Here is a 23,250-nt window from a genome sequence, read left to right as displayed (position 1 = left end):
GTGCCCTACAGCCGTGACAGGAGGGCTGTTCCTGTGCAGGAGGAGAAGCAGCCCCTGAAGGAGGGCGTCCAGGACATGCTGGTGAAGCACCACCTTTTCAGCTGGGACATAGACGGGTGATGCTCTTCCTCCAGGGACCCCGTCACACCCAGGCCTCCCCAGACCCCTTGGCTACCAAGCCCCTTCCTCAAGCAAGAAGAGAACAGCCCGGCGCTGGCCAGCCTCGGGGCCACCCCAAGCTGCAAGGTCGAGGGGAGGACACACTCGGGAGCTCTGGCTGGGCACCGTGGTAGGGAGTCCGGGGACACCGCCCTGGGTGCTAGAGTGTTGGTGGAGGGCAGCAGGTGGCAGGAGCAGAAGGTGGGGGCCCGGCTCAGCCTGTTACTCTCAGCACCCCGGGGAGGGCTCTGCCCTGCCAGGGTCTTTACCAGAGGCCCCAGGCTTGCTGTGCTGAACAAAGACCTTGGGAGGTGGAGCGCCACCTCTGTTCTGTCAGGTTTTGCTCAGGAGGAGGGTGGGGAGGCTGAAGGCTCCCCCGCCTCTTTTTGACAAATAAACTGTCTTTGAGACGCACCTCTCCCACCTTCTGTCTAGCCAGCTGCGCGTGGTCCCGAATGCACAGCCAGGGATGGGAGGTGGTCTCACGGGGAGGTGCAGTCAGGGTCACAGTGCGGCACCCCCCTCTTCCCTTCCATGGATTGACCCCCCCCCTCCATTCCACGGAGATGGACTAACAGGTGGGGTTTTTGTTTTTATTTTAAAAAGTTCACACAGCTTTCCCACCTCTGTCCCAGAACTGGTTCTGGTGACTCCATCCCTGATCCCCTGTGAATGACAACGACCAGAAGGCCAGAAGGGAGGCCAGGCCCCAGGGCAGGAGGAGGCCATAGCTTGCGGGCCACCTCTGGCTCCACTGCTGTCCCAGGGCCGTGGTGGCTGCAGTGAGGCAGCAGGAGGGAATGTGGGCAGGGGGCCAGGAAGCACCTCTGCCCTCGTGGCACTGATAAGGAGCAGGAAGCAGGACAGGTGCGGCACAGGCTGTGACGAGGCGTCTATACGTGTCAGATACAAGTGATGGGTGGGGCCAGGGTAAGCTGTGTTCAGCCCCGGGAGCGGTGGCTTCAGGCCCTTCCGTGTGCACAGAGTAGAACCGGGGGTGGGGGGCTGCATTCACCTCCCACCCGCCCCCCAAGATATATGTGTATATATGTATGGCGATATATAATATAGAGGTATATACACCTGTACAGAAAACGTTTGCCACCAACCACTAAATGGTTACACTACACCAAGACGCTAAAATGGCAGGGAGCCCCCCTCCCGGGAAGCCTGGGTCGGTGGTGTTGGCATCACGAGGGTGGTGAGGTAGAGGCCCAGCCAGTTCCTTCCCTTGCAGGGAAGGGGAAGAGAAGGAAGGACATGCACCCCTTGCCCTGCCTCAGCCTCGCCTCCTGAGCAAACTGCAGCAGACAGGTGCACCCCGACCTCACAAAAGGAGGTCACATAGAAGCCCCTGGCCCATCCAGGCCTCCGAAACCCCAGGGTGGGACCCAGAGCTGCTTCTTGGAAGCTCTTCTCCTTGGTGAGTCAGAGCCAGGTGTGGGGACACCCTCCTCTGGCCTCCCACGGAGGGGAAAGCAGGGCCTGTGATTGTCAGGACTCAAGACCACGTGGAGAGGCTGCATCAGGCAGGAGAGCGCTGAGCTCCCTTGAGTTCCCGAGGTCTCCGACTTTCCAGCCCTCCCAGCCCCCGGCTCTGCAGCCCCAGAGCTACAAGCAGGAATCCCAGTGTAGCTGCAAGTCGTGGCCGTCGAGGAAGTCCGTGGAGAAGAGGCTGGGGGCTGTGGTGCTCGGGGCCAGGCTGAGCACTGGCCCACCCGACGACAGCTCCAGCCAGTCCATGCCGTCCAGGTGGCCGTCGGCCAGGTCCAGGCCCACACCACTGGGCTCAGGCGCAAAGTGCAATTCCGAAGTGTCCATGGGGGAGGGGGGGTGGTCCAGGATGGCAGAGCTGCTCAGCATCTGGCTGTGAAGGTCGTCGATGAGGGAGAGGGGCTCTGGCCCCTCGTGCCCGCCGGTCAGCAGGGGCAGCCCTGTGCTGCTCTCCAGGAAGTCCTCCAGGCGCCCAGGGAGGGCCGGCGAGCCGGATGGAGGGGGGACAGCCTGAGGGAGTTCGGCGGACGGTGACGGCTGTGCGGCCAGGGGTGACCCGCAGGCTGCTCTCGGGGGAGACTTCTCTTTCCCTGGCTCCTTGAAATCCGCTGAGATCTCTGCCAATCAAGAAAGTGAATGGGTGTCTGAAACCAGCCTGACGATGACCTGCAGTTGGGACCCCGCCTTACACCACATACAAAAAATAACTCAAAATGGGTCAAAGATCTAAATTTAGGAGCCAAAACTACAAAACTCTTAGAAGGGAACATCTTCATGACACTGGATTTAATGATTTCTTAGTTATAACACCAAAGGCACAGGCAATGGAAGAAAAAATAAACTGAACTACATAACAATTTAAAACTTCTGCACATCAAAGGTCACTATCAAGACTGAAAAGACTGCACAACAACTATACTTCAAAAAAATTAAGTGAGATAACCCATGGAATGGGAGAAGAAATCTGCAAACTATCTGATAAATGATATCCAGAATAAAGAACTCCTAGAACTCAACAAAATCCAACTGAAAAATGGACAAGACTCTCCAACAGATGATGTTCAAGTGGCCTATAAGCTCGTGAAAAGATGCTCGACGTTATTAGTCATTAGGGAAATGCAAGTCAAAACCACAGTGAGATATGTGACTTCACAACTACAGGGCTGGCTATTTTCAAAAAACTTTCTTGAAAATAAGTGTTGGTGAGGATGTGGAGCAACTGGAACGCTTGTGTGTTGCTGGTATGAATGAAGATGGCACAGCTGTGTGAAAAACAGTTCTGTGGTTCCTCAAGAATTAAAATACAGAATATGACCATATGATCTAGCAATTCCACTTCTGGGTATGCACCCCAAAGAACTGAAAACAGATTCAAACAGATACCAGTGTTCATACAGCATTACAATAGCCAAAAGGTAGCAACAACCCAAATGTCCAGTGGATGAAGGGCTGAACATCAATGTGGTACATACACACGATGGAATACTTTTCAGCCACAAAAAGGAAGGAAATTCTGATACAAGCTACAACACGGAAGAACCTTGAAGATGTTACGCTAAGTGAAGCCAGCCAGAAACAAAAGCACAAATAGTGTATGATTCCACTTAGAGAAGGTATCTAGAATAATCAATTCACAGACAGGAAGGAGAAGAGAGGTTATGGGGGGGCAGGGGGGATGGAGGAATGGGGAATTAGTGTATAAACGCCTGACCAGCTGTCTCCCACAGCCCCAGCCTCTTCAACCCGCTTCAAGCAGGCTCTGGCCATGGCCCCCCTGCAGCACCCTGGCTGAGGTCACCAGCTGCCACCACAACACAGCCCGGGACCAGATCTCGGTCCTCCTCTTCCCTGACCGCCCATCAGCAGCCCACGGCCTCAGGACGTCACCCTCTCAAGGGCGCACTCCCACCCTCCACCCGCTGCTCAGCTTCACTGGCTTGCGCCCCTGCCTCCACCTCGCCCTCTCTGCTCGCCCTGCCTCACTGCTCCAAACGCCCCCCCCCCCCCCCGACGCCAACAACTCCCTAACTCCTGACTCAGCCCAGACCTTGCCTGGGCTGGCCATGTGGCCCTCCACTCAGCTGTCTAGGGACTGAGGCTGTGACCGACGCAGTCCCCACACCCCCGGCGCTCATGCTGCTGCACCCAGTAACTCCCCACACCCTCGGCCTCATCCTTGGCTGCCCTGGGGTCCCCTCGCCACACACTTAAGCCGTGAGGAAACCATAGTGGCACTGTCTCCCAGATACACCCAGATTCCAGCTCTTCTGCGCTTCGCCGCTGCCTCCCGGCCCACACACCCCGCTCGCGCCTGGACCATCGTGCCTGCCTCCCTGCTCCTGCCCTTCCATCAGGGCAACCCTTCCCTCAAAGCTGTGCCGTGGCTTCCAGCGTCACCCAGAGCCCATGGGCTTCCGCCCAGCGCCCACCCCCCCGCCCCGCCCCCGGGTGGCCATCAGCCCTGCAGGCTCAGGAGCTCCCTGTGGACGCCTGTGGCTAAACTGCACCTGCCCGGCGAGGCTGACCCTGACACCCCTCGCACCTGCGACCCTTCCTGTCCCGGCTTTTCCTAATACCTGTCTGACATATACGATAATTTACTTATTTCATTCACCATTCATCTCCCAACGCTGGGCTATACGCCCCACCGAGGCAAACGTCTCTCTTGCTCACTGCTACGCCCTGGGCTGCGGGCACGGCGCCGGCCACGCAGCAGGTCAGGGTGAGGCAAATGTGTGTCAAGGATGGCACCCCAGGGAGTCCCTGCCCAGGCCTTGGAGAAGGGACGCGTCTCACACGTTACCGCATCCAAAGCACCAGGCCTGCCGGGCATCGTGTTCAAGAACGAAACCAAACCCAATAACCAACCAGCCTAGGAATGGAGACAACCTGTGAAGAAAGGAGGAGGTCGGGGAGCAGAGCGGTGGGTCTGGACTTTACCTCCACTCTGAATCAGAATGTCGAACAGGTCATCCATCTGCTGGCTTGAGGAACCATTCTCCTGTGGCACAAAAATAAGAAAATGAAATGGAAGTCTAGAACAAGAGGCCCCCCCAGCCTGGCTCAGGGCACAGACCCTACCTTGTGGCCCTGAGCCAGCAGCCAGGCCCACAGAGCCGGGTGGCCTGTGCTCAGACTCCCCGAGCCCACACTCACTCCTGCCCGACGGCTTCTCTCCAAGGCCTCTCTGACCTGCGAGGCTGGCTCCTGCCTGCCCCACCCTCCAGCCAGGCCCGGGGGACTGTGGGAACCCAGCCCAGCCGCCAAGGCGGCCGCCCACCCAGCGAGGCCCCGGTCCACCCTCTTTACCTGCTGTCTGGGCTGCTGGCTCACAGCTTCCTCATAGCCAGGCGGCTCCTTCTTCGGCAGAGAAGTGGGGGGCCCAAAAAGGGGCTGTGGCGGGTGCTCCAGGTCCCTCTGAGCTGGGGGGCCAGGGGCTGGAGAGCCAGGCTGGGACAAGAGCTAGACAGGAGAAAGGGAGAGAACCAGTGGCTGGGGCGAGGGCAACAGCCCAGGGCCTACACGCTCCAGGTAAGACGGGCAGCTCTGCCACCTGCACTGGCTCTCGGACAGCTTTCGTGGAAGCCCCCGGGGAAGAAGGGACGTGGGATGGAGGAGGCCCTGACCACTGACCCTACAGAGGGCGACTGGCTCCTTAGGGCTTGGTACAAGCCACACGGGGCAGAGGCGGGGGGGGTCTCTGGGCTAATTTCCCCTCTCCTCCCTGGAGTTTCTGCCTGAGGATGCTCAGGGGCCTGTGTCCCTTCCTGAGTACCCGAGTCCTGTCACTGCCGCCCCGAGCCCCAGCTCGGCAGGGCTGAGAGGCCACACAAAGCCTAGAGCAGCCTCACCTGTGGGCCAGGCTGAGTGAAGGGTCTGGGCTGCGAGGGTGGCAGCAGCAGGGAGCCAGCTGCCAATGTCACCTTGGTGGGGGACAGCTGGCCTCTCTGAGGGGAAGGAGAGGAGTGGAGCTCGCATCAGGCCCAGCCTGGCGGCCCTCAGTCTATCCCAGGATGGGCTTCCCCGACCCTCCCCTGGGCCTGTCCCACCCCACGGAGCAGAGGCAGTAGTGGCCTGGCCCGGGCCGGGCACAGAAGGGTTCTGACGCCAACCGCCAGAGCAGTGGGCAGGCCCTCGTGGCCCCACCCTCAAGGCTGGGGGCCTCACACAGGTGCCTCAACCTTTTCAAGTCTGAGCACCTTCCTGGGTGACACTGGGATGGCGATCCCTAGTTTCGGAGGGTTGAAGGGAAGATTAAAGGAAGCGAGCATAACCTGCCCGGCCACGGGGGAACCTGGTGAACAGGGCACTGTCACGAAGAGTGCCTGCACGCCCTCCTGGGGCTCCTGCCCCTCCCACACCCAGGTACCTGCTGGGGGCTCCCGCTGGCCAGGCCAGGGCTGTCTGCATTCTTATTGGTCACGGTGAGGACAAGGTGGGTCCCTGTGGAGTCAGTGAGGAGCGTGGGAGGTGTGACCCCCTTGATGAGGCTGGGGCCCTGTGGGCCCAGAAGCAGCTGCGGGGCCGGGGCTGGTTCAGGCTCGGGCAGCACAGCTTCCTGCTTCACCACCACGGCCGGGGGCACCAGGGTACAAGTGTCTACATGGTGGGCAGCAGGGCCCGCGAGGCTGGGGCCGAAGGGGCGATCAGGGCCCGGGGCCTGCCTGCTCAGCTGGCAGCTGGCAAGGCTGCTTTCCTGCTTCACTGCAGCACCAAGCGTGACCAGGGCCGGGGCTGGTTCAGGCTCGGGCAGCACGGCTTCCTGCTTCACCACCACGGCCGGGGGCCCTAGGGTACCAGTGTCTACATGGGGGGCAGCGGGGCCCGCGAGGCTGGGGCCGAAGGGGCAATCGGGGCCCGGGGGCTGCCTGCTCAGCTGGCAGCTGGCAAGGCTGCTTTCCTGCTTCACTGCGGCACCAAGCGTGACCAGGGCCGGGGCAGGGGCTGGCGTGGGCTGCTGGGCCCGCTTCTCCTGCTCCAGCTGCAGCCTGAGCCACTCCACCAGCTGCTGCTTCTGCCGGAGCATGCGCGTCAGCTCCTCGATCTGCTTGTCCTTTTCCTGCAGCATCTGGTCCTTGTCACGCCCCTCCAGCTCTGCCCGCATCCCAGGGCTGAGACAGCAGGACCCAGCGCGGGGGCCCTCCTCCTTCACAAGGATCTGCAGCGGCGAGGTCTGCAGGGTGAGCTGGGTCACTGGCGATGTCACCATCTCGCCAAAGGTGTCCCCGGGCGTGGAGTTCTCGTCGCCTGTGCTGAGCAGTGAACGCTCTGAGGGGGTGGGAGACACAGGGGGCGTGGAGCCCGTGCTGCCAAACTTCACCACGCCATTGCTGGTCACCGTGGCCACCACCACCTCAGCCGGGGCCAGGCCCGCTGCCACCAGGGTGGGCCCCGTGCTTAGCCGAGCGGCGGGGAAGGCTACCACCACCTCGCCAGCCTTGGGCAGGATGGAGGCAGCGGCGGGGCCCTTGGGTGCTCCAGTGGCGGGACTGATTTGCTCCTGGTAGGCGCGCAGGCGCTCAATCAGGTCTGTCTTGGTGCCCGAGACGGGCAGTGACCGCAACTTCAGCTCCTGCTTCAGCTCTGCCACCTGCAACGGGGTGGAGAGTCCAGGCAGTCCTCCTCTGTCTGGACCCCACTGGCCACTTCAGATGTATCAACCACCTGACCCTCCCACAGCCCTGGGAGGCGAGACGTGCATCTGCCAGGCTGGCCCCCTCCTCCTCGCCGTCCTCACACCGGGGGCATGGTGCCTTGTGCTCGATAAATACTTGATTGGATTTTACAGATGAGAAAACGGAGCTCATGAAAGTGAAATAACTTCTTCAGGATCACACAGCTGGTGATGGGCAGAGCTAGGGGTTAGAGCCGGGTCTGAGGGACTCTGAGGCCTGTGTCCAGCTCCCCGCAAAAGGGCTGCACCTTGCTAGGATCCCTGTCATGACTGAGGAGGGAGCAGACTGGTTCAGAGGACAAACTCTCCAGGGAGAATGTGATCCACTCCCCTTTCTGATCAGGGCAAAGAAAACAGGCCAGGCCTGGGGCGTCTCCCGCCCTTCAAAGCCCAGGGCACGAGTGTAGCCTGTGGCCCAAGTGTGGGCTGCTCTCTCCCAGGCCAACACAGCACTTGTAGAGCAGATTCAGGACAGTAGCCGGCCGCATGGAAAGGGTGGGTGCTGTAGTGGAGCCCTGAGTCTGAACCCTGGCTGTACTGCCGGCCGGACCCATGACCTCAGGCAAACCTCTCTATCCCTCGACACCTCTGCTTGCTCATCCTTAAGCCGGGGTAACACTCCCCGTTTCTCACACTGCACTGTAGAGGCTGAGGAAAACGAGAGGTGTACAAGTGCTCCGTAAGCCCTGCGGCCCTTGACAGATACTGGCTGGCGTCGTTAATGACGATGACCACGATGACAAGGCTAATGCCACGGATGACCAGGGCCTCAGAGCAGGTTCCAGGTGCCTCTGCTGGAGCTCTGCTCTGCCTCCTGCAGCCGTGGTCCTAGGCCAGCTGCCTCCCCTGCCTGAGACCGAGCACCTGACCGCCCCCACGAGAGGCCAGGCTGGCGACGGCACAAGGCCTCCAGGGGGAAGCGTGCAACCACTTACCTTCATGTCGTCCAGGTTGGCAGGCAGGGCCCCAGGCTTGCCAGTCAACGAGGTGCTGTTCTGACGTACCAGCCCACTGGGCCCAGGGGCGCCCGAGCCGGAGCTGCTGCTGGTAGCGGAAAGGCTGCGCGTCAGGGGGGCCCCACCGCTTCCCAGAGCCTCCCCTGCTGGCCTGAGAGGAAGAAAGGACAGGAATGAGCCCCTGCCAGGTCTCGCCCTAGGCCTCTGCGGGCCGGGTGGAGAGGAGCAAGGGGCAAGGGCCCCGCCCACAGAGCACTCCCGCAGGACCAGGACCAAAGGGTCCTTCATGTCAGGGCTGCCCGCATCTGGCATCTGGCCGTCCGGTGCCTGTGGGCGGGGGGTGGGGGTGGGGGCGCGTGGCGGGGGCAGGCCGGGCCTACTTGGGCGGGGCGGGCAGGATGGTCTGGTAGTTGTAGTGCTGCTGCTGCTGCTGATTGAGGATCTGGAGCTGCAGGAAGAGCTGCTGCTGCTGCAGGATCCTGGCGTAGGAGGAGTCCATGGGGGGCGCCCCCTTGTCCTGCTTCTGGTCCGGGGGGATGTACTGGTGATACTTGAGCTTCTTCACCTTCGGCTTCAGCTCCTTGGCCTTCTTGCTGCGCTGCGACTTCTCACTGGCAGACTTGGGTTGGCTTTGCTGCGGGCACAGGAGACACAGAGGGCGCTGTCAGGGGCAGCCGAGTGGCTTCCGGAAAGGCCCCACCGCCCACCCTGCCCTGTCCACGCCCCCTGCCGGATGGCACCCCTCTCAAAGCAGAGGCCGCCTCAGTGCCCGGGAGTGTCCAGGGAGGGGGCGAGGGCTGATGGGGGGTGGGGCTTGTGACTGGCTCTGCTCTTAAAGAGCTTCTAGCCCCAGTGCACAGGCCAGGCAGCCTCCCTGTGACCCTGAGCACAGAGTGAACAGGACGACGAGGTGAAAAGAGCTGTACTACGGCGCTCGCGCAGCCCACACTGGGCGCTTTACAAAAGCCGCGTCACACAGACCTGCAAAAACCCTGCCTCCCCACGAACCCGCCCGTCGACTCGAAAGGGAAGAAAGAGGCTCAGGGAAGCCACGCGCTCGAGGCCGCACAGTGACTGGGACCTCGCTGCGCGAAGGAGCTGGGATCCGAACCCTGGACTCCAGAAGCTCACGTCCATTCACTGATGGGGCGGCCAGCACACAGGGAGGCCGTCTCCCGGGTGAGAAGGGTGGAGGCGGTGTGGGCAAGAGTGAGCAGGGCGCTGAGTGCTGGGAAAGGAGCGAGGAGGGCCTCGCGGCTTCTGAGCAGAGAACGGCAGGCGGAAGGGTGGAGACTCGATGCGGGGCTCAGCTGGGGTCTGACCAGGGCGCCATAGGCACTGACGGGATGTGGAAGGAGGTGACTGACTAGAGGGAGAAGGGACAACAGCGCGTGTGGCAGCCGAGCGGCTACAAGGTCACGGTTTTGAGCTTCGGCAACAGCGTGTGACAACGGTGGCCCCTTCGCAGAAGTCGGGAAGAGGTGCCGGTTGGCCAGGGTAGGGAGAGTGGAGGAGAAGGCGCGGGGCTGCTGGGACCGGAGAGCACCCGAGAGGAGGGAGAGGGGTCCGCTGAGAGGCCCCGGCAAGGCTGAGGGTGCGAGAAAGAGGCCGAGGGCAGCCCAGGAGCACCCCACTGAAAGGGAAGAAGACGGGGAGCCCAGGGAAAGCCACCAGAGAGAGGAGTGCGACCTGAGGCAGGTCTGAGGCAGCTGGGGGCTCAGCTTGGAGAAGAGCCCGTGGTGGGGCTGGGGAGTGGGGACAGAGGCCGAGGCACTACCGGGAAAGAGGAAGTTAGATAAACACACATACACTGTTCTCGCAAACGGGGAGTGGGCAAAGGAAGGCACCAGTCGTGTGACGAGGAGCAGGTCTGAGGGAGGAATTTGGGGGGAAAACCTCAGACATCTGCAGCCAATCAGGAACAGACTGCAGAGGCAAGGGAGGTGCTGGCTGCTGGGGGAGTGGCTGGGAGCCAGCAGAGCGCCAGGGCACCACTGACCAGGAGGAGCAGGCCTGGGGCAGGGGCGCCACACGGGAGGGCCGCGGAGACCCCGCCAACCACCTGGGAGTGCCCGGAGGCACAGGGAGGCTTCGCTAAGGCTGTGAGCCGCAGCAGAGGAACGTGGGCGGCCAGAGGCTCCAGGCCAGGGCCAGGGCCTGTGTGGCGGGACTGGAGAATCAGTCAAGATGGGAAGCAAGCCGAGCGGGAAGAGAGGGCACCTGCCCAGCAGGCGTGGAGCACAGGCTGGATGGAGGGCGGCAGTCAGGGCCAAGGTCCCAGAGGCCGAGGGAGAAAGCTCGGCTGGGCGGGGAGGACCGGACAGCGGCTCCTCATGCTGCTGAACTTAACCTCAGCGTCCAGCACCGTGTTCCCACACAAAGGTCCCCATGGGCGTCTCATGGGGTTGACGGTAAATGCCGTCCCTTCAGGTATCTTAGGTCAGGCCTTGGAGGAAGAGAGTGACAACAAACACCCGGCACGGCTGGCTGGGTGACCTCAGGCCCATCACCTCACTTCTCGGTTCTGTCATAGCCTCACGAGGCTCCGAGTGGACAGAGGGGACGTGTGGGCGTGTCTTCCTGGGGCGGGCAGGAGTGAGAGCCTGGCCCGCTGTGCTCAGTGAGCGGTGGCTGCGGCTGTGACGGCCAGCGTGCGTGGAGGGAACAGGAGATCTCCCAGAGCACTGTGGTGACCTCGGCTGGTCCCGGACCAGATGGAGAAGAGAGCCAGCCCCACTCCACACTGGGACGGAGTCACGGCAGGACTCAGAGGGGAACGGAGAGGAGAGGGTGGTCAGCTAGAGGTCTGCACCTTAATGAGTGTGGGGAGGGGCTTGGCGGTGGCGACCGTGGTTCCGTTGGCGAGGCTGGGCGGCGGAAGAGGCTGCTCCGCCAGGAAGACTGTTTCTCCAGACTCTGGGCCCACGGGGAGTTGAGACACGACCTGGGAGAGAAGAGGGGAAGTGAGGACACGCCCACCCCTTCTCGTGGCCCTGGAAGCTGCGCCATCTCCAGGCTTCAGCCGGTGGTGCATCCCTGCCCTACCCTGCCCAGAGGTGGGTGGCTGTCACCCCCTCGGACGCCATCACCGTTAGGGGGCAAATGAAGGGCAAAGACGAGAGGGATGAAAAGAGCAGCCTCCAGGGTGGCGAGGGGAGAGGGAACTAGAGAAGGGGAAGACAGAGGGTGGTGAAATGTTACGGAACTGAACACACTCAGGAGAAGTGGCTGTTCTGAATGAGCAGACATGGGGGCAGCAGGGAGGCCTCTGACTCTAACTGCAAGGCTGCCCAGCCGGCGTCCTCCAGAGGGCCCACCGCCGCACCTTCTGGCTTCCCCGTCCCACCTGGCCCAAGCCAGGGACCTCATCCTGGGCCACTGCAGTAGGTCTGGGGCCCCTGAGCAGGGGAAGCACCCGTAGTGGACAAGCTCACCTGAGTGGGGGACACAGAGGTGGCACTGGGCAGTGGCTCGCTGACTCGGGCTTCCAGGGGAGACGGCACCGAGCCCTGGGACTCATGGCTGGCAGGCTGCTCAGGAGATAAGGCATCGCTGCTGTCCTCGTCAAAGGAAGAGCTGTCTGCTACTTTCGGGTAGTTCACCTGGCCCACTGAAAGCCAAGGCCAGGGTGAGACTCCTCCAGCAAACGGGAAGAGGCTGTCCCAGCAAGGCGCCTGCCCTGCGGCCCCACGGCCCCAGCAAGCAGCAGGAGAAGGAGGCCAGCAGCCGACCTGCCTCCTGTGTCCAAAAGAGCTCAAGGAAAGCTTGTCATCACGACCCGAAACAAAGGCCAGGAAGAGTCAGTCCCACCAGGTCATCAGAGCACTCCCCTCGGTGGGGAAAGGCCTGATGGCTAACCCCTTGCTTTTAACTCCGCCCTGCGTTCAGTCTTCCAAGTCAGGGTCTGCCCTCCCGCCCCACAGCCTGCCACCTCCTGTTTCCCTGCTGTTGAAGGCACTTTATTCCCATCCTGTGGCTGCACAAAACTCTCCTCTTCTCCCAGAGGCTCACGGACCCTGCGATCAGGGATGGAAGGAGTTTGGGTAACAGCTGTGCAGGTGCAGCTCCTCCCCTGGGCTGCCCGACTCCCCGAAGACCAGGAGGAACAGACAGAAGAGGCTCGCGGAGAAGGGCCGCCTGCTTGCACAGGTGAAGCAGATCAGTGGAAGGACAGCGACCTCCCTTCAGCAGCCAGTGACTCCCAGAGACCCACGTCCTGGGGGCAGGCCTGCGCTCCTGGGCAGGGACCAGGCTGGGTGGGAGAGGCAGGAGAAGCAGGGACCCGGCGTGGGAATCCCAGATGCAGAGAGAAGGAAAGAAGGGGATGGGACAGGCAGGGTACTTCAAAAGACTCCTGTCACAACCCTGCCGCCAGCCCGGTCAGGGGAGAAGTTCTGCACCGGCACTGTCCACACAGGGGGAATGAGGCAGCGGCGCAGAGGTGAGCCGGCGGCCATGCCGGGGACGCAGCTGCGGCGGGAAGACCACAGATGAGGAACACTCTCCCTGCAGACCCTCCCCTGCTCCAGGGCCGTGCCCCGAGGCCCTCTGCCCCTAGGACCCAGCAGGACGCCCCTGAGCTTGTCCCCCACCCCCCACCCGCCCTCCCAGGGGCCCGCAAGGAGCACGGAGAGGATGCAGCTCGCTGACAGTGGGTCACGCTAGGTCTAGGTGCCCTCCCACAGTCTCCTGCTCCCAGAGAGGGGACCTGTCATGGCACAGCAGCCACAGGACAATGGGACTCAGGACGGAGGAGCTGCGGGTCCACCCCGGCCTCAGCCCAGCCTGAGGAAGCTGCTGGCCACGCTGCAGCGGCCCCAGGGCCGTCAGGCCAGGTCACTGAGGGGCCCACCCCTCTCTCCTGCAGCCAGGGCAGCCCGGATGGGGCCCTGCCCGGCCGGAGTTCACGGGCCAGGCACCCTGGAGCCCAGCCGCTGCTCTGCTGGTGGGAAAAGTGGATGCTGAGGGGAGGCTGGCCATGACTCCGACGGCCAGCTGGCGGCGCGTGTGTGAGCAGGTGGCCGCAGGTGTGTGGTGCAGTCTGGGAGACGGAGGCCTTCTGCGAAGCCCCTCCCATCCCGGTGCACACCCCGCTCTGCCTCCCCCTCCATCCCCCACCTCCTCAGCCTCTCCCCTGACTCCTTCCTCTCAGCCCTAAACCTCCTCCTTGACCACTATGTCCCTCTCTCCTCTCCACTCTCTTCCTGAACAGACGGACCATGTGTGCTGTCACCACTGCCTTGCCTCCTGCTCACTCCTTGGCCTGTACGCTCACTGCCGGCGAATGCTCCTCTCTCCCCAGTCACCAGTGATGACCTCGTTCCAAACTAAGCTACTTCCCGGGCCTCAAACAAGCCGTATTCTGCCAGGGCTCCAGGCCACACTGCCCCCGCTGTCCCCTCTGCCTGGAATGTCCCTCTGCACCCTCTCTACTTGGCAAACTGACTCGATCTCCAGGTGGGCCCGAAACGTGTCGTCAGCCCCACCGCCATCCGCGTCCCTGAGAGAAGCCCATCTCGGACGGGCTCTCGCTGCCCCTGCCACACACCACTGTCCTACACTGTCCACGACAGAGCCGCCAGCTGGTCTGTAATGAATGTCACTGCAAACAGCAGCAGCCCTTCCCCGAGTCTCCCTGGGCGCCCAGGACTGTGCCGGGCCCTTCACAGCCATCGTCACCTGGGAGCCTGCAAACTGTCCCGAACGGCAGGTGGCTTGGCTACGACTTTACAGGGGCCTGGTCTTTCTAAGTACGTGGTGCCACACGTGCCTGGGAGCTAGACTCGGAAATCACTTGTGCACACGGCAGCCTTCTCCCGTCAGACTGAGCTCTCTGAGGGCAGCCGCAGCGTATTCTGTTCGTCTCTGTAACGGCAGGACTCACATAGGCCTGGGGCGTGGCTGACTGTCAGCAAACATTTACCAGACGGGCTGGCTGCAGAGTCCAGAACTGACCTTGGCCCAAACGCTGTCGTGGAATCTGGTGAAGGTCTGGGCAGGAAAACACTAACACAAGGTGAAGTGAATGCCAGGGCAAAGCAGGGAGTTAAAGGGGAAGAGGGCAGTCAGGGCACCTCCTCTGCGGGTGCAGATGAGGTCCCAGAAACTGGTCTCCTCTGAGCCAGGGCTCGGGCCCAACGTGGCTGCTTCGGGCCTACTCCTGTGCCCTCCCCTGCCCTGCCCAAAGACCTAGCTCACTCCTATGTGAGAGCACCTGAGCCTCCTGAAGGCACGGCCGCTCCCCGGGGGCAGGTCTCAGGCCTGCGGCAGCCAAAGAAACATGTCTGTACCAGCAGTTACCAAAGTCTGAGGGAATCATGTGTGCACACCTGCCCGTGGCACACGAGGCCCTGCACGTCCTGGACTCTGTGGCCTCCCCCTCACGTCTCGACACCCGCTTCCAGCTCCACGTGCAGGCTGCTCCTTCTGCCTGCTGCACATGCTTTCATTCCTACTCACCCTGCACCCCCACCTGGGCCTCAGCTCTTCTGACGCCGACGCCCGCTGTCGGGGCTGGGGGGGCGGCCTCCATCACCCCCATCTGGGCCTTAGCTCCTCTGACGCCGATGCCCCCTGTCGGGGCCGGGGGGGTGGCCCTCCATCACCCCCACCTGGGCCTCAGCTCTTCTGACACCGACGCCCGCTGTCGGGGCCTGGGGGGGCGGCCTCCATCTCACTCTCACCTGTTTCCTTGCCTGTATCTGCTCCTGGGCTTGAGCTCCGTAAGGACGAGGGGCTTGGTCTGCCTTGTGGGGCTGTGGCCCTAGCACCCTGCTTGGATCAATCGACCTTTACTGACTGAACTATCTGAGGAGAGTGCCAGGCTCCAAGAACAGATTTCACTAATGAAAAGAAACTGCAGGCACAGTTTCAAGGTCCCAGCGTCTCCATGTGCTCACACACACCACCCCGGACACCTACCTACCTTCTCTGGGAAAGAGGGACAAGCCCCTGTGCTCACAGAGATGGGAAGTGGACAGAGGCCTCTCTGTCACTGACGCAGTTATTTTGGCATGGCGCTGATCTGTGAGGCCACTGGCGCTGTCCCAGGCTCATAGGACCCGTTTATCAGGCTCTCATACTCTGTACCTCGGCTCCCCCAAGGCTAAGCAGGAAGTCAGGGAGCAAGCGGTCCAGAGCCCATGCCCTCTGCGCCCCGCCTTCAAGTCCACACGTGGTGGCCGGGCCTCCTCACCAATGATGGCTTCCTTCAGGCTAGACTCCACAGGCAGGATGTTCTTCTCCACCAGCTCCATGGGGCCAGGCCTCTGCGCAATCTTCTCGTTGAGGTCATCGGCCAGCCTGGCTCTCTTCAGCTTCAGCTGCTTGGCCTGCAGGGAAGGCTCAGCCGAGGTCTCTGCCCGTGGGAGAGAATGGAGCGCAGGAGGATATAGGAGTGAGGTGGTTCTGCCCTGGGAACTGCAGAGCAGCTCCCCTTCCCTCTGGGGAAGGAGCAGAGACCATGAGAATGTAAATCAAGTGCCAGGCGGAGTACGGTGGCCCGGCCTGAAGTTTCACAAGGACAGAAGAAGGGGCCCCCGCTGTGGACAGTGTGTGGTCACGCGCAACAGTGGTCACTAGGCACAGGCTGGCCCAGACGACTCTCTGAGCTGGAGCTAGAGCTGAAAGAGCACCAGGCAATGGGTGGTGTCTCCTCTCCCTCAAGCTCGCTGCATTATGGGGACAATCCACCTCCCTGCTCTGGGCCTCAGGGTCTTCCTCTGCAAAGTGTGGGGTTCAGTCTAGGAAAGTCTTCTTCCAACCCCAAAGTGGTTTCAAAACCAAACAAAAAGTGAATAGATTCAAGCCAAAACCTTTCCTTCCCTAGAATGAGGAAAGAAGTGTGTGCGGGCAGGTGGAGTACGTCTGGGATGATCTTGCTTGTACTTCACAGGTGCTCCTGTAAATACTGAGTGAGTGAATGAATGGATGGATGGATAGATGAAGGAATGAATGAAAACAGAAAGTAAACACATTTAAGAACAGCGTTGGAGGAAAGGATTTCATACCGAGATTTTATGAGATCCAGGGCCACGACATGGCCATAGAAAAAGGGAAGCCACCCCAAGAGAATGTGACTGTGCTCCTTTGGGAATTCCCAAAAGCCAGGGGTGGTTGCCCACAGCACTGCTGTTTTACCTGCGTTAAGGCTCTGGCTTACACTGTCAACTGAAACAGGAGTGATGAAAAAGAGGGACGACAAAACGTGGGTGGTGCAGGGGTGAAAACAGTGAGAATGAGGGTTTAGATGAAGAAGCATTTCCAATCTAACACACCTTCCAATATGTGCATCCTGACCAGCTCCGATCTCTCCGGCCGGGAACGAATCTTCCGCTTCAGGTAGTCCTCTGTCTATAGAAAAAACACACCAAGCAGCTCTCAGATCCAGGTCACAAGCTTATGGCATGAACAGGACCAAAAAGCAGCCGTGCCTTTAGTGGGTCACCTCTGCAGCCACCACAACCTCAGCCTGGAGACTGCAGGGTCCTGAGGCCTGGAAGGACGCGTCCATTTTCAGCGCACCTGCCAAGGGCTTCATCCATCTGTCAAGACCATTTGTCGCTCTGAGGCTGGACTACTAATATATTTTTTAATCTATTACTTTTTTTAAAAAAATCAATTTATTTATTTTATTTTTGTCTGCATGGGGTCTTTGTTGATGTACGCTGGCTTTCTCTAGTTGCGGCGAGCAGGGGCTACTCTTCTTTGCGGTGCGCAGGCTTTTCATTGCAGTGGCTTCTCTTGTTGCGGAGCACGGGCTCTAGGTGCACGGGCTTCAGTAGTTGTGGCACGTGGGCTCAGTAGTTGGGGCTTGCAGGCTCTAAAGCACAGGCTCAGTAGTTGTGGTGCACGGGCTTAGTAGCTCCACAGCATGTGGGATCTTCCCGGACCAGGGCTCGAACCCATGTCCCCTGCACTGGCAGGTGGATTCTTAACCACTGCGCCACCAGGGAAGTCCTAATCTATTACTATCATATGTTATGTTCATCAAAGAAAATTCAGAAAATTAGAAAGTAAAACAACAATAAAAATTTTTAATCATCCACCGTTAGTATTTGGGGATATTTGTTTCTAATCATTCTTCCATGCAAAAGATAAGTTTAATTTTGCAAAGCTATAATCATACTGAATATAATTTTATACCTTATTTCAAAAAACTTGGCACTGCCTGGTACCATGAGCATTTTCCATGCACTCTGAATGGCTGCTGAGTACTAATTTTGATACGTGGTGTCATAGCTCTAGTTCCTTAACGTCTCATGTCCTCATTTCTGCACTTCTGAGACGCCAAGCAAATTAAACCATTCCCTCAACAGTCTCAGAGCCAGCCCACTGCCCGGCGCTCACATTATAATGTATATATGACCCCGGATTTGTCTGACTCTAGAGCCTGTGCTCTTAACCTTTGCACCAGAATTTTACAAACCATAGGTCAAGACCATTAGTGGGTCAGGACCAGCACAGAATAGGGTAGGATAGGACAAGACAGGACAGGACAAGACAGAGCAGAGTAGGGTAGAGTAGAATTGAATAGAAAATAAAGTATCAGAGCATACTGCATGCCTGCAGCAAGGTAAAGACTTGCTCCTTGGACTGGCCTTGGTGCTCTGACTGGTCAGCTCTGTGCCAGCCCCAGGGTGGTGCTGAGCTCTCCAGGAGATGGCTTACAGTGGCCGCGGGTTCAGAGCCTATCACCCGTCTGCAGTGGGCAGAAGTACTGCCATGACTGCCAGAGAAGATGGCAGAACAGGTGTCGTACACTGCAGGTCTTCACAGACAGCAGAGGGAGGCATACGGTACTGATGAAGAAAACACCTGGAGTCCACACCCCAAGGTTTAAATCCCAGTAAGTTGCCACTTACTAGCTGGACAAGTTAGTTAACCTCTCTTAACTGCATCTATTAAGATAAAGATAATAACACCTAATTCATAAGAGCTGATGTGAACATAAACAAGAAAAGGGTATAATTTCACATATAAAAGTACTCAGTAAACTAGTAGCTGTACTAATTAGTTCGTATTTACTCCTTGCCTTGGAGAAGCAGGCCAGGAAATGGTGCCAAGTCTTAAGACTGGGTTGAGGGCACAGGCAATGACATTCCTTTTCTCTCTGCTGTATTCTCTCATCCTCCCAGGCACTGAAACAGTGCAGCTGGTCACTCCTTTGGTTCCCAGGACCTGTGGCCTCATTCTTCCCACTCACTCTAAGAATTAATCATAATTTTCCTTAGAAATTTGTTAAAAATAAAATAAAGACAGAAGATAGTAAGATAAATCTCGGAGGTAAGTATTTCAGTCTCTGAAAGAGCTGTGGGTCTTAGGGAGCCCCGGCCTATGATCCTCCATCTGGGGAAGCTCTCTTCCCTTGTCTTTTACATAAAAGAGAAAAGTGAAGGGGCTGAGAGGGGGAAGCATGTTCTGGCGAATTCCCCATCTCCGCCCACACTGGGCAGCAGAATATCCCCTGAGGCCCCCGAGGGAACTGAAACCGAGGGGGACAGGGCAACAAGCCAGGTGCTGCAGTGTGAACCTGAGCTCAGAGGGACCCAGCTTCTGCTTCCATGGCCTCAAGTGGACCCTGGCTGCTCAGGGGCACACGGAGACCAGTAAGGTTTCCATGCCCATTCTGGAGAGGTGTGGGCAGTGTGGCCAGACAGGAGGGACCACCACTCAGCAAGCTTTTCCGTGGCTGGTGGTCGTGTCCTAACAGCTACAAAAGGCTAAGTGGAATTAAAGATGGGAAAATACTAGTGGTCTCCAAACCAAAAGAAGGGAGGTGACCATTACATACCCTTGAACGTACTAAAGGAAGAAACTCATTGTGATCATGGCCCATATCATCACACTGGGAGACACTCGGGTGGGGATGAAGCAGAAAAGCCAGAGCTTTCTATTTAGAACCATAAGGCCAGGGCTGACCCTGGAGGCAACGCTAGACTGGAAGGAAGATGACAGCAGCACAACAGGCTCTGAAAATGCTCTTAGGAATCCTTGGGAAGCAAGGTGCCTTACCCTGGCCCGCTCCAAGCTCCTTCTCTGCTCATGAAATGCAGCTGGACTTTTCAAAGCTGTTGGGAGAAGAATGATAAAAGAATTACTTTATAGTGAAGCATCATGTCTACTGCTACAATTTACAGTGGAGAAGGTATCTTAAATTCAGGTTAATTTTAGCAGTACTATTAATATCAGCTGAAGTGAAGAAGAAAACGGCACCTGAGTAAGCACATATCTTTATGGTTCAGCTACCCCATCAAAACAATTCTGGTTACTTTGTTCCTAATGGGAACAGTCACTGCCTAAGCTTGGGCTCTGTAAGGTGCACCCAGGGAACCTAACTTTAATATAATCCTTATGGAGCAGTCAACTCTCCAAGAATGCCCACTGGGCCTCCCTTTACCCTCGGGGAGACCGGGACACAGAGCAGAGCTGCAAGTTGGGTCCACCCACTTTCCTTCTCCAACCTCATCAGGAATTGCAAAGTGACCGAACTGTTTGAATGAGGCAGTTAAACCAAAAAGACATTGCATCTACTTGGGTGCCATTTCCTTCTTCGGTTCAGCTGGTATTAATAGTTCTGCTAAAATTAACTTGAATTTCATCTTGAAGGACTAAAAGAACTTCACCATGATTGGCTGGTTAACCTTGGTGCACACAACCAGCAGCTGACCAGAGGCTCACTGTGTCCCCCATCACGGACCCGGCTCTTTTCTGGGGCTACCACCACATGGCCACAGCTCGCAACTCAGCAAAGCACACCGAGGGTGGGGAGACCAAAGCAGGACCCTCTACAAATGCAGCGCTGTGAAGAGAGTCTGTGTCAAAAACTCAGCAGATAACGAGTTGGGACACCCTGAGGATGAGAGGGGAAAAGGCCTGACTCACTTCAAGTTGGGAACAACAGCAGTAAGAGAGAAATTCATAAGACCGTGGTCAGTTTCACTTCTGCTGCCCTAGAATTTCAGAGCAGCTGTGAAACTGTGTGTGCAGATAACTTTTGCTGGGCTGCTGGCTGTGGTAGGAGTGCAGGGGTAAGGAGACGCTAAAAGTAGCCAGAGCACAGATATGACCCTATCCTGCCTGGGCCTTTGCGCTTCCTCCCCCCATCCCACCCCCAGGGGCTGGGCCTCAGGAGCAGCAGTCCCCAAAGAAAGCTCCAAATGTCACTGCAGTACTTCTTTTTTTCTCTTTTTTTTTCCCCCTAATATTAAAGTAAAAAAGAAACCCATTTTAAAAGATCAGTTGGAAGTACCCTATCTTCTAACGGCAGGGGGAGCGCTAGATTTAACAAATAATCTCTAAGGAAAACCAGCACAGGCTCCCTCTCCAAGCTACCAGAGCATTCCAAAGCATGACCCAGGCCATCCCAGCTCTAATCTGAAGGTCTTGGCATCTCAGTGGGTAAGCAGACAGCCCCTGCACCTGCTTCTACTGAGTAAGGCTGGTTCAACTCCAAAATCAGCCTCCAAAAGTCCTGATATGCAGAGTGTGATGGACCAGCAGGGAATAAACACACAACCTTGCTCTAGGAGCGCTTATCACATGGATGAGACGAGAAGCACTAAGAATCAAAGCAAAACTCAGTGTCCGCCCCCCACCCCCAGCTGCCTTTCTGCCTTAGTTTTCTCCACAGCTCATCACCGCCTGACACCCTGGATGGTCATACTGCATCTCTCTCTATTCACTGCCAGCCTCCTACCACTACAATAAGCTCCTCTGGGCACGGCAGGGGGTTTGTCTACTTCTTTCTGACAGTACCCCCGCCATGGAGAGCACATAAGTCATTCAATGAATTAATGAATATTCTATAAGGAACGGATACAAAGTGTACACTGGTGACAGGAAAACTAGAGGATCCTATGAGCTCTAAACTTTCATTTGTACAGCCAGAATTAGGCTCTCATCTTGGTTCAAAACTTCACAGAAGTCCCAGATATAAAAGCAAGACATGTGCATGCCTGTCCTGGGTTCCACCAGTTACCGCTGGTGTGACACGGGGAATGACTGCTTTCCAGGTCTCATTTTCTTCTTCTGTCAAGTCCGCCCACCTCCCAGAGCTCCTGTGACAACCGAAGGAGAGTGAAAGGGCTCTGCAGCCAGTGGTGCCCTCACCAACACATTTAGGGTGCTGCTGTCATCACGTGCAGTGATTTGGTTGAAACAGGGGTTAGATTCCCACATGGGCCAGCTAGTTCCTCACCACGGTCACAGATAATCTGGCTAAACACCAGTCAGCGTGCAACGACCTACACTGGCTATCCTAAGGGGTAAGGCACAGATCCAGCTTCTGGGAAAACAACTCACAAAGCGCAGAATTTCTTGATGGAAGGGGAATGTAACATTTTCATGTACAACGAGGATGTTGCACCATGAGTGGGGATAAGTGACAGGTGAACTGGCTGTACTGTACGTGACTTCCTGCTTTCCACTGGGTTAAGGAAATTTTTGCATAATAGCGAGGATGCCTACCTTCTGTGGTGGGCATGGTTCTAAATACTTTAAAATGTTACCTAATTGAATACTCCTATTGATTCCATGTGATGTGTAATATTTCACTGTACAGATGAGGACAGGCTCAGAAAGGGTAGGAAAGGCAGCAAGTGGCAGAATAGGATCATAACCTAATTCTCTCTCACCCTTAAGTCAGAGTTCTTTCCCTCCTCTGGGTTGGCTCCTTAACTTCTTCAAAAAGTGGAGAAGAATGACCCCACTGGATGGGAGGCAAGGAGGCCTCAATGACCTGCAATGCTTAGATGTAGGGCTGAGGGCAGGTCATGTGGAAAGGCCAGCTCGACCACAGTCCTGAGCACAAACATGTGTAAGGAAGGCTCAGAAGAGGGGTGCAAAGTACACAAAGCAGGTACACAAAGCCACGGTTTCAAACCTGGGGCTCACCATGGAGCTTAAGGTGCAGCCTTCAGCACTGATACTAGGAGACGAGCCTGGAGGTGGATGAGAAGACCAGAGCAGTTCACCAGCTGCTCAGAGCTTGGGCAAAAGAACCAGAAATGAAGCCCAAGAAAAGAATTCAAAACAATAATTACTGATTCCAAAAGACTGTTTCATTTTATAACAACAACATTATAATTGAATCCTCTTAACAACCATGAGGTAGGCACCACTATTCCAATTCTATACGTGAGGAAACTAACACTGCAGTAACCTGTGAGGTCACTCACCGAGTGGCGGACCCCAACCCAGGTCCAGCTCTGTCTCTCTTTCTCCCTTTGTGACAAGTGTGTAGGCTTCTATCAGCCCTTGAAGAGCCCACTCACTTTGTGCTGCTCTCTCCCCACGTCTAATTCTGCTCCGTGACAGCAAGTTCAGCGATTTCAAGAGCCACTTCCAACATGTGAAAGGAAGAGGGAGCAATGACCAGGTGTCTTGTACGGGCTTCAGTCAGGACTCCTGGAAGGCGCTTCCCAGGCCCATCTGGGGAAGCCTGGAGCTGGGGCAGCCAGTGCTCTCGGTAGGTCGGGGTTTGGGGTGGAAAGGCACTCCTATACATGTCTGGCCAGCTCTGTTAAAAGCTGCAGCCGGGGAGGGTAACCTAGTGAAGAGATTAGGGGTGATAAAGGTAAGCCCTGGGCTTTCTTGATGTAGAAGCAGGTGGCAATGTATAGTCAAAGTCACAAGCTTCCACGCTAAGGGAATGAGACACAAGGAAGTACAGCAACGCAGAAAATAATTTAAAAGTTTAGGCCTCTACTAGCTGTGGAAAATCCCCAAAGGCTTGAAGCTAACCCATAGACATGTGTCTGAGTAGGAGGGCGGCATTCACCTTGGACGCGCACGCCCTCTCTCGCTGCCTTAATGCTTTGCCAGAGGAGCCAGGGCACTGCTCACTCGGAAATTTTATTTTCCCAGAAACTCCTAGAAGGCAGTCTCTGAAAGAGAAGCCCCGCCAAACCAATGCAAACCCAAGAACTGTGCACGTTGTTTATGAGAATATACATTTTTGGTGTCAGA

At 57.6% G+C, this 23,250-nt stretch overlaps 2 protein-coding genes across 8 annotated transcripts in view; one reads left to right on the top strand and one right to left on the bottom strand.

The window, feature by feature from the left end:
- Positions 1-1,190, top strand: part of SGSM3 (small G protein signaling modulator 3) — a 35,365-nt gene extending 34,175 nt beyond the window's left edge. For all 4 annotated transcript variants that reach the window (XM_030855877.2, XM_030855876.2, XM_030855873.2 and 1 more), the window contains one exon: positions 40-1,190. In XM_030855877.2, coding sequence (XP_030711737.1) covers positions 40-120 — 81 coding nt within the window. In that variant the 3' untranslated portion in view covers positions 121-1,190. The remainder of the gene's footprint in view (positions 1-39) is intronic.
- MRTFA (myocardin related transcription factor A) overlaps positions 724-23,250 on the bottom strand; it is a 105,025-nt gene continuing 82,498 nt past the window's right edge. The window contains exons 3-14 of one of the 4 annotated variants that reach the window (XM_060306798.1): positions 19,297-19,352; positions 16,560-16,635; positions 15,479-15,640; positions 11,718-11,893; positions 11,096-11,227; positions 8,664-8,917; positions 8,263-8,371; positions 6,023-7,243; positions 5,505-5,600; positions 4,963-5,115; positions 4,594-4,654; positions 724-2,270 (exon numbers count right to left, since the gene is read on the bottom strand). In XM_060306798.1, coding sequence (XP_060162781.1) covers positions 1,771-2,270; positions 4,594-4,654; positions 4,963-5,115; positions 5,505-5,600; positions 6,023-7,243; positions 8,263-8,371; positions 8,664-8,917; positions 11,096-11,227; positions 11,718-11,893; positions 15,479-15,640; positions 16,560-16,635; positions 19,297-19,352 — 2,996 coding nt within the window. In that variant the 3' untranslated portion in view covers positions 724-1,770. Of the gene's footprint in view, positions 2,271-4,593; positions 4,655-4,962; positions 5,116-5,504; positions 5,601-6,022; positions 7,244-8,262; positions 8,435-8,663; positions 8,918-11,095; positions 11,228-11,717; positions 11,894-15,478; positions 15,641-16,559; positions 16,636-19,296; positions 19,353-23,250 lie in introns of all 4 variants that reach the window. The other 3 variants (XM_060306799.1, XM_030855871.3, XM_060306800.1) reach the window with 3 other exon arrangements.

The sequence above is a fragment of the Globicephala melas genome, chromosome 10, assembly GCF_963455315.2.
Source record: "Globicephala melas chromosome 10, mGloMel1.2, whole genome shotgun sequence".
Classification (NCBI taxonomy): domain Eukaryota; kingdom Metazoa; phylum Chordata; class Mammalia; order Artiodactyla; family Delphinidae; genus Globicephala; species Globicephala melas.
This window is presented reverse-complemented; position numbering and strand designations above follow the sequence as displayed.